Source organism: Phalangium opilio, unplaced genomic scaffold (genome assembly GCF_054372755.1).
Source record: "Phalangium opilio isolate 3A_F unplaced genomic scaffold, DU_Popi_V2 ptg000014l_1, whole genome shotgun sequence".
Taxonomy (NCBI): Eukaryota; Metazoa; Arthropoda; class Arachnida; order Opiliones; family Phalangiidae; genus Phalangium; species Phalangium opilio.
Window position 1 is genome coordinate 2,617,370 of NW_028324149.1, and position 15,492 is coordinate 2,632,861.

The following is a 15,492-nucleotide window of genomic DNA, read 5'->3' on the forward strand; positions in this document are numbered from 1 at the left end:
GGAGAGATCTGGCGCATGCGTGCTGTATTTAATGTAAATGCACACACACAGTATACTAGATAAGAAAGAGCGAACAAAACAAGATTGCAGCCTAAATAAGGAGATTTCCCTGTACTACTAATTAAGATTAGGCTCGTCCTTCCATTCGTAAAACAAAGAAAATGGAATACTTCTCGATAGAAAGAAGCTAGTCGGTCCCCGGAAAAAAAGTTCATTACTTAACGTAAAAACAACGACGCGCCCTCTCTGGTTGGTGGGTGTAAATATTTACAATGGACTCGTAACTAGGGGCGTAACCTACTCGGTAACTTATCATAAAACACTGGGAGGAAAGGTGCGGTGGACGGATGCTACAGAATAAGTTAATATGGCTACCATGTCGGGGGTCGCCGTGTCCCGAGTGACTAAAGTGATCCCGGACGAATCTTCACGGCTAGGACCGAATTTTGCCGAAAATAAATTGGGTTAGGGTCTCTTAAGTATTAACTCTTGAGGATTTCTAAGGACATCGTGGTGCCAAGGTAGCATTCGGCAGAAGTTCATAAGATATTTTCCATAAGTTTGTTAATTCTGGTTACAAACTGGAGCTTGTAATTTTGAAGTGAGTGAGGTAGATCATAGATTCGAGGTAAAGCGACGCCTGGTGAGGCGCTGTTGTCAAAGGCTTAGTACAGACTAAATATACGAAGATGGACTGCAAAATTAACCGAGTGTAGTCGCAATTCTAGCTTGTCGTTCTCCCAGAACTAGCTCGAGCTGTAAGTCTCTAGCATTAGAGTATACTTATGGAACATATCTTATAAACTTATGATAGGGGAACGCTAACAAATGGAAAAATTTGCGGATAAGCCTTGGTTTCAATTTTGAATTCCGCGTATTTTAATGTAATACAGTTTGGGCTTTACGAGTGCATTGTACAATGTTTTTTTATAGATAGGAAGTGTTTGTGACAATGGCGTCACCGAAGGCCTAACAAGTTTGACATCCTTTAAGCCTCGGTGAAGATGACCCGAGCATTAGCACGTTTTGTCCCGGGCTAGCTAGCACGCGTACGTACGTACGCTCTTGATATAATTTTTCTTTGCGAAAAACCTTCCTTATTTTGGCTGGCGTCTTTTCTATAGCGGCGGGCGACATTTTCCTTTGTTTTAACGACGTGCCTCAAGACCCGGGCACGAACCTTTGTCATTACCTTGTTTTCCCTTTTTTATTTTATTATTTCATCTTTTTATATATGATATGATAAAGTTTTCTAGCTTCTCAACTGCGGATAACGAGGGTAATATTGTCAGTATAGAGAATGGAACCTCTTAAAACTCAATCAAATACTTTTTCTGCATGGCTAAATTATCAAAACGCATTAAGGAGTACAAGGACAGTCAAGGAGGAACGCGATGCACGAATTTTTTGAAATTCGAAATAACGAAATCATCAAAATTGAAAAAAGATTTACAGTTCAAAAGAATGAATTTAGAAAAATTAGGTATACTGTTTCGATATTAATATTATTTTGTGTCAAACTTAAAATAATAAAATTTAAATTATGAACTACAATATTCAATTTCTTAAAAGAAGCGTTATTCATTTCTGCTTATTTTGAATAAACAAATTTGTAAGAAAACAGTATTTCGTTACTGAACAAAATAATAAATAAAAAAAAAGATATTTATTTTAAATTGAACTTGAAGAAACTGTCATGAAAATTCGAATACTCTCCAGTTTTCTCTAAGGCATTCGAATTTTCGATGTAGGTCTGGAATGGCTTATTCTAGGAATCCATTATTGGTATTATAGCGAATGGAAATAACTTTAATCAAGTTCTAATCTATAAGCCTGTTAACGTAATTCGAACGTGTCGATCTATAGAAATTGGAATTAACAATGTTTGAAATTATCCTGGGATAATAATTCAACCATTATTAACCGTTATATAAGTTTCAATAATTAATTCCCAGATATATAAATGGAAAGTTAATAAATTAGTGTAAGTTAATTAGTGGCTTTGTTAAATTATCTTAATTAATGATTTAGAAGAAAATTTCTTAAATTGACTCTCGGTTGTCGTTCTCGAACTATAGCTCGAGCTGTAAGTCTCTAGCATTACGATGCATAGGTAGCGTCATACTTATGAACGTATATTATAAACTTATGAGACCACCGGATGCTAGGTCGTAGCCCTTTATGAAGCAGACGACACTTCTCTCCCCCCGTTGGAAATTAATATAACTCGTTATTTAAACGAACCATAAAAATTGTGAAGATTAATTCACCTTAAAATGTAAGAAGGTCAGCATGGCGTATCTTCATACAAAAACTTTCCAGAAGTCTTTTTTTTTTTAATAAGAATATGACAATATATTAGTTAAAAGAAATTAACTGCAGGCGTTATACAGTAAGGGTTTTCGAATATACATACTTAAGGGACAACCCGAGTATAATTTAGGGCCAATTAGGGTCAACCATTAATTTCACACACACACACACTGTATACCCTAACTTGTCCTTGCAAGCCAAAAATAAAATTTTAATTCCAGGGTCTCACGCGGAGTTTGCGATATACAATAAACCTATTCCGAACTAATTAAACTCGAGATGGGATTAGGGTTATACGCGTTGCATACTTAAAGTGTTTAAGTATAGCTTTAACGACGAAAATAATTAGATTTAATTAAAGCTGTATACGGTTATCTTAACCACCAACCAAGGTTGGGGAACTATATTGGATCAGAGACAAATGGAATTAACAGACAGTGAGCTAAACATTGGGATGGATAAAGTGCCCAGTATGATTCGATTTAATTTCTTTATCTCTTGCGTCTTTGGTCGACCTATTAGTGATCACTCTACTATAATATTACGTCACAGTTTTTATAATTCTACATATATAAATAATTCTACATTTTCTAGATTTTACAAAAGTGTAGAGGACGTCTGGTAGCGGTAAATTTGCCTTTAATAAAACATAGCCTACTATGATCCACGCCTCTCTCGAAGAAAGAATCACAGTAGGCCATTAATCTATTTTTGAGCTACGAACTTTTAAACATAGATGGCGCTGCACTCTCAATAATTTTTCCCCGTAGAAAAACCCTTATGGTAGACCGATACTTATACGATATAGGGTTAAGTTATAACTGGTCTACGCAGTTGTCTGAAATGAATTTGTATTAGACTTCAAATATAGTCAATTTGAATTTCAGTTCGAGAGAAAAGGGAAATATAGGCGTTTATGAAAATGAGCGCTCCCGAGTTGACATTAACCGTTTTAATTATTACGCTTAAACAAGAATCATTTGGCGGAATGCCGTTACGCGTTAACACGTAAGGGAATAATCCGTAACGTGTATACCTATTTGTTCATAATGAGCTGCCTTTAAAGATAAGACCCTTTCTATTCGCAAACAACGCCCGTATTTGATAAGGTTACCATATTAGTAAATCGGATAAAGGTACAAAGGCATTGCCACCATCACGCGCCTTGTTTAAATTAAAATAGCCTATAAACGATACTGATGAGAGAAATTTAAACGCGTTGTTAAATCAGAGTTATTCGAACAAATGGTTAATTATTTGAATCAGCGAATGTCGTAATTGTTTCGCTACTGGGAAAAACATTGATATTAAACTACGTATTTCCGAGCGAAAATATTCTTACAAAACCATTTAAATCGAGTAACTAAGGTTTGAGATGCGCGAACTGTATTCTAGCGCCTTTGCTTAATTTGAAATCAATACGCGTAACATCATAAATAACGTGAGAAAATATAAGTAAGTCTAAAACTATTTTAATGGGATAATATAGCGTTTAATTTCGCCTATAATGAAGTTTTGATGTGATTTAAATCTTGGCAAAAATAATATTAAAATAAATTCAAATAGTAATTTAATTTTAAATGTAATATATGTAAAGACATTGAAGTCACATTTTGGTAGCATAGACGAATGACTGAGATTGTACAAGCCAATTTCTTTGTAATTTAACGTTTACTTATCAAATTCATGTTACTTTTGTTAGTATATCTAGATTCCTTCACTTGTAATATCTGACGCTATTAAAAGGAATACATCTCCCTCGAGCTTTAATGGATTTTAGTTCACTTCAAATTAACTGATATAAAGAATGAAGAAGAGAGAAAGAAAGAAAAAAATAAACGGAATTTCTTTTTTTTTTTTTCAATTTCTTTCTTAATTTACTCAGCTTTTTCCGAGCTAGCACAGAGGCAGGCAAGCAATGCGAAGTCATATATATCGTATAGGGTTCACTTAATGACAGTGCGAGGTTAAAATGAAGCCGCTGATGATGCTGCTGGCTGCTAGCATTCGCGAATTGCATTAATTACGAAAAAGAGTTACGGTACCGGAATATTAAAATTAATTATCAAATAAAAGGTAGCTGTACTTATATAACATGGTAGTGCAAGCTACTGTAAAATTATATTGAAAACCACGAGCCCGCATCCAATCACGTGTAGAGGAGCGTTTAGTGGTGGCATATTTTTCTTAAAGAGGCGTCATCTGGTGGCGGTTTTGGGTGGAAACAAAACCCATGATAGCCTACTGCGATCTCTATCAAATTACACGTAGCCCGACTTGAATAAGAGGAGGAAAATCTATTTTTTTAGGAGATCGAAGAAACATTTCGACATAGGTGGCGCAACAGTCTCTTTAATTTCCATACAAAAAGCCCCTACGGCAGACCCATACTTACGCACTATATGGTTAAGTAAAGATAAAGTAAATATTGACCGACTTCTGATTTATTGGGAAGTCTCTAAGAAAAAAAAAGAGTAAGTACTAGACGCAATCGACTCTTGATTATAGTTAAGTATAATGGTCTCCAAATGAAAGAACAAAATAGACGCTTTTAGCATAAATTCATTAATTATAGCAATAAAGCATTGATAGAGCTATAAGTTTATATAAGTGAACAAAAAATAGGGCAATAATTTCCTATTAAATATAATGGGTATAAAAAGGCCCCGTTATTTTAACGGCCAATAGCAGCTCCCCGCATTTGAACACGTAAAGTTCTATACAAAAATTGTAATGGGTGTCATTTCGATACGAACTCCGCTTTATAAAACGTCCATCCAACTAGATACAATAGATGGGAAGGCTACGAGTAAGCCTTTGAGACTTAAGCATTATACGTTTCACTGTATTAGTTCATGGGGACGGAGACGTATCAAAATTTATTCACGTTACGCAATGTAACTTTGAATGCTGTAACGTTAGAAACACGTTGGCTACTTTATGGGCTTAATACTGTAGCAGAGTGTAGCAAAAAAGTAAAAAAACTTATAACTCACTATTATTTAAGTTTTTGCGCGGGAAAACCCTAAAGTCACTACTTTCAAAGTTTCTCGTTTAAAGAGACTATGAAATGGGACGACCTCGGTTGGGTTAGGTATATCGCTAAACTGTTAATTCTACGGACAGTATACTTCATTCTCTCTTTTCGTTTTGGGTTAGACGTTAGGCTTAGCTCATTCCGTCTCAGTGTTTTACGCTAGGGATAACAATGGGTTGCTAGAACGTATATTAATAACATTTTCCCCCAACCCTAACTCTGTCCCTTGACGAAAAGGGGTCTAGGATAAAAGGCCTGTATTTGATCCCCTTAACAGCTCATTCATCGTGGCTATATAACTCCACCATCTTGAAAGGAAAACCAAAAGAAAGATTAACAAAAAATAAAAAGTAAGAAGAATAATAATAAGTAGAAAGCGCACAGAACAACGCCTACACAGCGAGAGAGAGGTCCCAAGTTTTTGGCCTTTTACTTAACCCTTGCATTATTCAAAATAAGTTAAAAGAGTTGACGAATTCTCTTTTCAGAGATAAATTACAAAGACTTCTCAAGAATTAGCGATTACGATTTAATAAATTACATTGTAATGAACGCCAAACTTTCGGCTTTAAACATCAAAGTGTTTCGGGATTCTTAGTTTAAAAACAGTTATACGAAATTCCATGAAACATTTAGCAATAGTCTCCTAAGATCCAGTTATAAACATTTGTGCTACCAAAAACAAATCATTAAAATGCCTTTTAAAGTACGCAAAATTTGTATTAAAATCCACTTTTACCTAACACGATAGTGATGACCTTTGACCTCATTAGTTTTAGAGAACATTAAACCCGGAACCATTCCTTGGAAATGTAAGGTGTATAAGTATAAACAAAGGCCATTCCCGACTTGCTCGATAGAAAATAAATCTTCATTACTGTATAAGGCAACCTGTACGGGAGAAACTGTACCGCCGCTCACAAGTACAACTTGCTTGGTCCCGTATAAAAGGAGTACTAGCATTGAAACGATCGCAATGGGACTCAGATACGCGCACCGAGAGGAACGGACGAAATTTGATTTTACCATTCTGACATTTATTTTCTAGGATTCTATGGTTCTTCTGTAATCCTTTAGCAAAAATCTAACATGTCATACTGTCATTTTATATTATCCATAATTACCCTTTAACGATAATTGACTAGTGAAAACTAAAGCAGAATTGCTTACTTTTAATTTTACCAATATTTTTTTTCACGAGTCTGCAATATACCATACCGATTTCTTCCGTCGGCATTCTGTTTTCAATTATAATTCTTACTCTTTTAGTATCTCGTTCTCTACCAATAATGGTGGGTTGTTACTTGTTATACAACCGTAAGCCTTTTTTTGTCTACTGAAGAACAGATCAGCTGAGAGGAAAAAAAAAACAACCATGTTCGATCATAAAGAAACAGATTTTTCGATTTACCGCGGTTTACATTCTCAGAATGTACTAAACCCTACTGTATCATTGGCAGTTTTCCTATATTAAACTTTATCTATTTAAAAGCTACAAATCACTATATAGCTTCTGTGTTTGGGATAAAGTTTTTCAGCGGCTTTCTCTTTTCTAAAGGTTTGTCTAATGACGATACTTTTCTATCGATTTGTTCGGAAGATCGCCAGTTCAGTTTTGTTTGAAAATATCTTATAGATTCATTGATCTTTGAAGAAATGGTTACTCGCCTTTCATTTAGGTTATAATGAAATGGAGTACAAAATCAGTTGGATTTTAAGGTCGTTAAAGGATCAGAAAGTTACGGTTACATTTCGGGTGGCCGCTGATCTTTGCTTAACGTTTGAGCATACTTTAAAGAAGGCGGGATAGTTAGATTCCCAAACCATTTAAATCAAGTAACAATGAGAACTATAAGACAGCGGGGTCTCCTTAGTCTCTCTCTCTCTCTCCTTTGAAAGTGGCTTCCCGGATAGCCGCGGGACTTTAACGACGAGGTTGCTAAATCCAGCGTTCAGAACTGTATTTATAAACCAAGAAGTTATATAGATCTTATGGAGGGCTAAAGCGCTTTAAAGACTATAGCCGCTCTCTGGGAGAAGTTAGGCAACCAGAAAAATGCTGGCTTCCGGCCGTTCGACATGGTTTTTCTGATATTTCCAACTTGAAGTTTTTACCAAATAGCCCGTATAAACGTCGTGCTTTTTAGACTTTTGTAACTCTTAAAAAAAAAGAACAACTCTCTTACAGAAATAAATGACTCACTATCAATGTTTTTAAAATATTAAGGTTCAATAAGCTTTGCTGTTGTATGAATTTATTTGTGAAATCATAAATTGATAAGATATGTTCCATAAGTTTATCACGGATTACTGAGAGCTTGTCATGAAGTGAGGGAGGTAGGTCATAGATTCGAGATAAGCGACGCCTGGTGAGGCGCTATCAAAGGCTTAGTACATACAGACTAAATAGGACTAGATGTGGAAGCCCTGCAAAATTAACCGAGGGGAGTACTTCAATTCTCGCTTGTCGTTCTCGAACTGTCTCTAGCATTACGAAGTATAGGTAGTGTCATACTTATGGAACATATCTTATAAAATTATGGTAACGTATATACGAATCCTTTCTAATATACACTTGACTCATGTTATGTAAGTTTTCTGTGGAAGTGATTTTTTAAATTTTAAGCACTATACGTTAACTAAGTTAGTTTTTTCTTGATATAAACGGCCATAGTGGAAAATGGCTGCCAGATAAGTTACTAACCCTTAGCGGTAGAGTTTATTTAGGGCTAAATTCGGATTTTAAAAGGGGTTCTTGTATTTTTCGGAAATTCTTGATTAATAAACCAATTGGGAATCGAAGGAAACAAGGACAAACTATCCCCTTGAAAGAAGTTTAGAATCTAGAGAATGTCCGAAAAAGAAAAGCGAGGAACCAACCTCAAATCGTTGGTCGACTAAAGCGTACGTACAAGTTGGGTAAAACTAAAAGGTTAAAGTTTAAAAGGGAGGGTTCAACTGGGGATTGACCCTTCCGTTACGGAGATTATAGTCCCGACTGTTGTGTTTTGTTGGCGTTTAAGTAACGAAATTGATCATTATTTTGTCCGTGTTTTCTCGAACCTTTAAAGCCGTCCTGGGAATACGTTTGGTCCGAGTGGAGATAACTCCATCCGTAGCCGTAATGGACGAATCAGTTTGGCTTAATTGCACTTACGACCTTGAAGGGGATGAACTCTACGCCGTAAAGTGGTACAAAAACGACGTCGAATTCTACAGATACATTCCCAGTAGTTTCCCGTCTGTCAGACCCTATCTTATGCCCGGCATACTCATAAACGTAAGTAACTTTAATCCCTTCTACTTATTTAGCGTAAAAATTAAAAGCGGAAAAATGTGGCGCAGTTATTTCCAAGATTATATCAAAAGTTTATAAGATATGTTCCTTCCATAAGTATGACGCTACCTATTCTTCGTAATGCTGGAGACTTACAGCTCGAGCTAGTTCGAGGAGAACGACAAGCGAGAATTGAAGTCCTATACTCGGTGGTTAATCTAGCAGTCCATGAAGTCCTATTTAGTCTGTACTAAGCCCCCTTTGACAGCGCCTCACCAGGCGTCGTTTTACCTCGAATCTATGACCTAAGTCACTATATGACAAGCTCCAGTTTGTAACCAGTGACAAACTTATGGAATGAACATATCTTACAAACTTATGATTATATTAAAACATTTTAGAATATTAAACAAGACTTTTATAGTTAGGAAAAATCCTTAATTTGACTACATTTTACAAGCTAGCCAGACCAGATAAAAATGCAAGAAAAATGTATATTTACGTCTATCTTTTAAATTTAAGTTCTTAAAAGTATGAAATTTCCCTTATCAGGTTTTTGAATTTGAGGTTGGAAGCAAAATTATTCTCGTCTCTAGTTCTTTCTTTAAGAATAAAAATTCTAAGTCAGAATTGAGAAAAATATATCGTTTGGTAAAAATATTATACGAAAGACAGTAATAAGAAAGAGGAATTTCACACAAAGTTTGCTTGCTCGACGTTTTTCGATCCCTTGATATTATTTTTTTTAAAAAAGAAACGAAAAGCCTTTTCACACTCGAGAGTAAACCATGGCTGAAAGGCATGACACATGGTTCTATAAAGGCCCATAGAATAAGAAGATATTCTCTTTTGTTTCAAGCATTCATATAACCGTGATAAATACGGCCTTTTCTCATTTAATCCTTTGATTAAACTAACCCGAAGTTATATCCAAAGTTTCTCAAAGTATAAACGCGGAGCTGGTAAATTAATTTAACCCGATAACGTATAAGTATGGGTCTACCATAAGGGCCTATTGAGACAGAGGCGCCATCTATGTTTAAAACTTTTCTCTACGTGATTTTCTTCTTTTAAACTTTACATTAATATATTTCTAAATGAATACCGCCATAAACAACGCTGTCAATTCGGCTTGAAATATTTTATCAAAGGCGTGAAATAAAATAAAAATGCAAACCGTATGAAACTTTAGAGTTACCCGAAATTCGACCGAAAGGAAAAAAGAAATAATAGGAAAAAACTGTTGGAAAATAATAAAAACAATATGTTAGGCAGCTAGAGGGCCAAAGGGGTACCCGGGTTCCCATTGGGACGTCACGAGACGTAGACTGGACTAGGCTGTGAGAAAGAAACGCGGTCTCGCATCGGCTCTATCGTTTGGAGAAAGCCAAATTTAATAATAAAAATTTACAATTTTAAAAACGCACCCAAACATTGCGGAAAACAATAACCTCGAAATGTATGATAATACAAAGAGGGACCACCATAAGTAACCAAACTTGTTAAAAGTTAGCGTCAACAAAGCTAATATCCTAAGGCATATATATTTTTTAAATCTAATTAGTTAGACCATAAATATTCCAGGTGTCGATTCTATGTCTTCCCGATTTTACATGATCCACGGTTCTTGACCCCGAGGTATTTAAAGTCTAGCCCCGCATCTTATAATTATTCCAACATTGAAAACTTCAAAGAATATTAATTGGTCTTAATTGAAGAAAAAAACCAATTAAAAATTAATTAAAATATCCACTAATTGGGTAGCGATAAAAGAAAAGAAATTTCTTCAAGTTTAGGAAAGGATCAAGTCAATTAAATTTGTTTACCTATAAGTAATACCGAAAGCATTTTTCGAAAAAAATGCATATCTTTCTATCGATTCAATTCAGTTCAGTTCAATTATACTAACTATATCGTTTCCTTGTACATTATTTAGAAACAAACATCATACGGAGGTAACGTACAGTTAATGAAAACTAATTTGAGCAGCGAAGGAACGTACAGGTGCGAAGTATCAGCCGAAGCTCCAACATTTCAAACAGTACGAAAAGAAGAACAACTCTATATTCATGGTAATATTATATTCCCTCTCCTCCCATTGGTTGAAAAACCACAAACGTAATACACGCAAAATCACCACAACCATCACCAAATTAAATAAAACATGATAGACTCACCTAGCACCGATCGATGCGATCATTAGGAATTATTCCGCATTGAATTATAAAATCACATCATGTGACCTGAAAAAATACATTTTATTTAATTTACAATCTGATTAAAATAATTATAGAATATTGTTTATTGTTTTCAGATTCGGAAAATTTCTATAAATAATTAATTGTAAATGATGTTTTCAGTCTGAAAATGATTTTTGCGAATTCCGTTATTAATTTACTAATTAATTAGGCTTTTAATTAATAGTCCAATCGCGTTTCTAGCTTAATTTCAATTGTCAAAACGTTTAAGGAGAACGAAAAAAAAATGAATATAATTTTCGGGAGACAAAAAGCAATTAATACAGTGTCAGATGCAATGGGGGTTTGTGCCTTTCCAATTTCATTCATCCTCTTTGGCTTTGGAAGAGAAACCACAATGATTTATTCACTAAGAATAGAATCATTTGTACCAGACACAAAAATTCCCTTCGTTTTGCAGATATTTCTAAACGCCCCCCAAAGCAAAAGAAAAAACAAAAAAGGATTACCAAGAGATTGTTTTTCGAACTAAATCAATAAATTTCGTAGTCTGAATTTAGAATTCTCTTTCACAAGCGTATGAAATATTTTTTTTTCTTTTTTTCTAATTTTAAATTGGGCTATTAAGTATCCAGCACAGCCATTCTAGTAGACCCAGATGTTCAAACGCGTATTAAATGGTGTGGTTTACAAATTAAAAAGAGAAGAATTGAGTCATTTTTAATTGATTATTCTACTAATTATAAAACCAATGCTGACAGTGAAACGAATATTATTTAGAATCTATAGTATTGTGGGGTTCACCTTCAATTTAATTTAAAAGTATTTCACTAATTATTATTTACCATTTACTTTTATAGTTCTACCAAAGGACAATCCCAAAATCATTGGAATAGAAGAAGGGTACAAAGTAGGCGATATGGTCAACTTAACGTGTACTTCCGGTCCGGCTAAACCACCGCCCGACCTCGGCTGGTTCATAAATGGTATCGAGGTAGGGTTTTTTGTTAATTGGGTAAGAAACTAACATATCCGTTAATTATTTGTAATGTAATTTATACTATATATTTAACGAGAAGGCTCCGAAAGAGTCTCAAAGTCGCACAATAGCGGTGCCATATCCGGATAACTTGCAAAGTACTTTGAAAAAAATTTCCTTCACAATCGAACCGGGTCAGTTCAAAAATGGTCCCCTGACAATACGATGTAGCGCTATTTATTCGCAGGCTCATGCCAAAGGAAGTCAAGAGATAATATTCAATGAAAAACTTAACACCGAAGCACCGGGTATTAAATTCATCAACACTTTTTAAATTTCGTTAAAATTATCGCAAACGAACATTTATTCCACCAAATTAACTGTATGTGTATTTATTTGCCATTTATGTGTTTCCAATGTAAATAGATATCTATCAAAAACATGTCTACGGTTATCAAACGATGGATTTCACAAAATTGAACACCACTGAAAACGGTAAGCGGTTAAAATAAAAAATCGATACAAAATTTATTATTTCTGCGTGGCTTTTAAAAATTAGTTTAACCTTTTTCTTTTGTCTCGCTTAAGGCTTACCGTATGTTATAGTCTAACCACTCAATTAATAGTGTCGTTAAGTAGGCCTAGAAAACGGGGGTTTATGGCTCGTGAACTCGATTGTTTTGTGGAGTGGAGAGCCGTATTTTACTTTAGAATAAGGGGATGTACCCAGTTCGTCGCCCAGCTGGCGCCATCGTCTATGTATCAAAAAGGGGTGAGCAAACCCCGATAGAACTATTTAATGCGCCTTTTGGGGTGAGTTTTCCCCCGTATAAAGAATAGCGTATAGATAGTATTTGCCAGCCCTGTACGAAGGGCTTGTCTATTCCATCTGTTTTAAAACAAGTTCAACCTAGCGTACATTTTAAAACCCTTAAAAATATTAAGGTTCACAGCTTTATTAGACTCATCGTTTGAACGTCTCTGACATATCCTTTTGTAGTAGCGATAAGATGGAGACCTGGCCCTCCCATTGAACTTAACCTAATCTAGTCTGACCTAACAATGGGGCAAAAGTTTATAAGAAATGTTCTTCCATAAGTATGACACTAACTATACTTCGTAATGCTAGAGACTTACAGCTCGAGCTAGTTCGAGAACGATAAGCGAGAATTTAACTACTACACTCGGTGGATAATTGTGCTGTCCATCTTCCTAAGCGTTGCCTACTTCAATCACTTCATGACTAGCTCCAGTTTGTAACCAGTCACAAACTTAAATGGAACATATCTTAATGGGGGAAGATCCCACTGTTTCAAGTTTCGATAAAAGGCGGGGTTTTTAAGTTTGCTTTCCCAACTTGTTTTTTCGCTTTAGGTTACCGAAGCGACGGTCCAACCATTTCCGGGCGACATCAATACGCGTACGAGGTTGGAGATCACGTGGATGTCAACTGCACATCACCGCCCACAAAACCCGCCGCTCAATTGCAGTGGTTAATTAACCAAAAGCCCGTAAGTATAATCGCGCACTTTACTTTGTACCACCACCCCATCCATCCACCACGCGGAAAAATTCATTATAGAGCGAGCCCTCGTAAATTCGTAATGCAACAACAAAAAATAAAAACTCAACTTCATTAAGAGCGATATTAAATTCAATTATCTAAAGGTTAAATGCAAATAGGGTCTGCTTGTGACATTTAGTTTCACTATAGAGGGATTAAAATGTCAGAGCTACTACGATGCCCCGAAGTTAACGCGAGAAATTTTTGTTTCCAGGTTGATTCAAAGTATCTGATATATTACCTATCGAACGTATATCATGATGGGTACGAATCCTCGACGTTGGGCCTCAGTTTCTTCGTTAGGAAGGAGCATTTCACGAGAAAGCAAATGAGACTGAAATGCCAAGCATCCATGACGGAAGTCGTTCGCACTATGAACAGTGAACAGTTAATTAGAAATGGGTTTCATCAGCAACCCGGTCTCTTAGTTTCGGCTCATAGTAGCAAAGCCGGTAAGTTCGATTTAGGGTTAAGGGGCGCGAAATCAATGGGCAAAACCAAACAAAAGAGCTAACTCATGTGACGTCACCCATGCTAATAAACCATATAGTATCAAATATGGGTAGCCACGCGAAAGGTAGCACGTGACTAAGGTCACAATTGAGATAGCTCTATTCTTTAAAACACTTCAACAGTGGAAGCTAATTGGTTAACAAAGATGATCAGTCACGATGGCTTTTCTTTCTAGGTACTTTATCAAGTTTCGAGTCATCGTGTGTTTGTGTGATATTTCTTCTAATTTCTATCAGGACGCTTCTCTCACTAACTCTAAATGCGTAAAAACTCTAATAATAATTTTTTTTAATCGCGATTAAATTCTTCCAAAAGTATTGTTCATACTGGAAGATACGCTTGTAAAAAAACCGCCCTTTTCAATTCAAAAAAAAAAAAAAAAAGATATAATAATAACATTAAATATTACACAAACTATTTAAAATCGTATAAAAAACCATGCAACGAAAGAAACATTTCCATGAAATTGTGTGATAACTAATTCGACGGACGCAAGTTCACCGTTGCGTGTATATTAACACCGTTAACGTAATCTCAATATTTAAAATTATGGATTTTGAAAAAAAAAAAAAAAAAATCGGATTTTTCTACTTAAACGTGATATTGTTTAAATATATTCGCCTTCGATTTAAAATGGAAAATTTTTGGCCATGCACATTTTGTTTTTAAATATTAAACTGTCAAAATTTGTAAATAATGCTTGGATTTTTAAAAAAATATTTAAAAGTATTCAAAGCATGAACAAACACACTGCTTACGACGGAATAATTCCCAATCCTGTCAATTTACTCAGTATGTTAGTCCTTGGTTCAAGTTTTGAAATGTTGGAATCTTGGGTTTCACTTTCATTCATTCATAATTAAATATTCTTAATGATTTTAAAATAACTATTCCATTTGTTTCACTGTCGGTAATTTACATTGCAAACTCTACATTAATACGTAATTACATACATATACGTAATTTTTCTACAGTTACTTCTAACTAAATATCGTAAACCGAAACTCCATGAAGGTCTTGAAATATTGCCGATTAATTATGTAAAAAATATTGTATCTTGTAAAAATATATATAAAACCTATATGTTTCTTCAATAATTATTGCTCAATCTGATTTCTAATTACCTAAACTTTGTCTGACTTGACGCTATTAGGCCTATTCTCTGTTGGGGCATTTTTCACCTCATTATAATATGGATTCAATTAATTTCGAGTCTTTGCGTTTAAAAGCATAAATTATGATAACAGGAATGGAAATTTTCAAATTAATACATTTTATTACCAGAATTTTAGGTTTCTCCTTCGAAAAATTGCAAAAAACACAGCTCGACATTACAGGAACAAGTTCCAAATAAACTCATGGTTAAATCATAGAGATAGGAACATATATACCTCTAGAGTCACAACATGGAAGCGTCCCCATAGACTTTAACCTTATCATTAGTGAATATACAACGTTAAAAACAGTATACTTTATCAAATACACCCAGCGCCATCTGTGCAAAAACGGAAGAACTATTTTGATATATTTTCAACGGCGTAGTCTGCTACCGTGTCTTGTGCGTGTATTGTATTCTAGCAAATTCGAGGGAAGTGATAATGAATTAATTAA

General features: G+C 35.0%; 2 protein-coding genes across 4 annotated transcripts in view; one reads left to right on the forward strand and one right to left on the reverse strand.

The window, feature by feature from the left end:
• Nucleotides 1–13,740, reverse strand: part of LOC149705066 (uncharacterized) — a 62,038-nt gene extending 48,298 nt beyond the window's left edge. The window contains exons 1-2 of the mRNA XM_089865644.1: nt 13,610–13,740; nt 10,805–10,870 (exon numbers count right to left, since the gene is read on the reverse strand). The gene's annotated coding sequence lies outside the window, so the exon portion shown is untranslated. The remainder of the gene's footprint in view (nt 1–10,804; nt 10,871–13,609) is intronic.
• The window catches only part of LOC149705071 (uncharacterized), a 31,612-nt gene extending 16,634 nt beyond the window's left edge, over nt 1–14,978 (forward strand). Inside the window, exons 1-9 of one of the 3 annotated variants that reach the window (XM_089865265.1) lie at nt 7,752–7,892; nt 8,422–8,630; nt 10,564–10,699; nt 11,686–11,819; nt 11,905–12,112; nt 12,231–12,299; nt 13,179–13,315; nt 13,583–13,820; nt 14,057–14,978. In XM_089865265.1, the coding sequence (XP_089721391.1) occupies nt 8,475–8,630; nt 10,564–10,699; nt 11,686–11,819; nt 11,905–12,112; nt 12,231–12,299; nt 13,179–13,315; nt 13,583–13,820; nt 14,057–14,148 (1,170 nt within the window). In that variant the 5' untranslated portion in view covers nt 7,752–7,892; nt 8,422–8,474 and the 3' untranslated portion in view covers nt 14,149–14,978. Of the gene's footprint in view, nt 1–7,751; nt 7,893–7,922; nt 8,255–8,421; nt 8,631–10,563; nt 10,700–11,685; nt 11,820–11,904; nt 12,113–12,230; nt 12,300–13,178; nt 13,316–13,582; nt 13,821–14,056 lie in introns of those variants that run through there. The other 2 variants (XM_089865266.1, XM_089865264.1) reach the window with 2 other exon arrangements.
• Nucleotides 14,979–15,492: the final 514 nt, after the last annotated feature.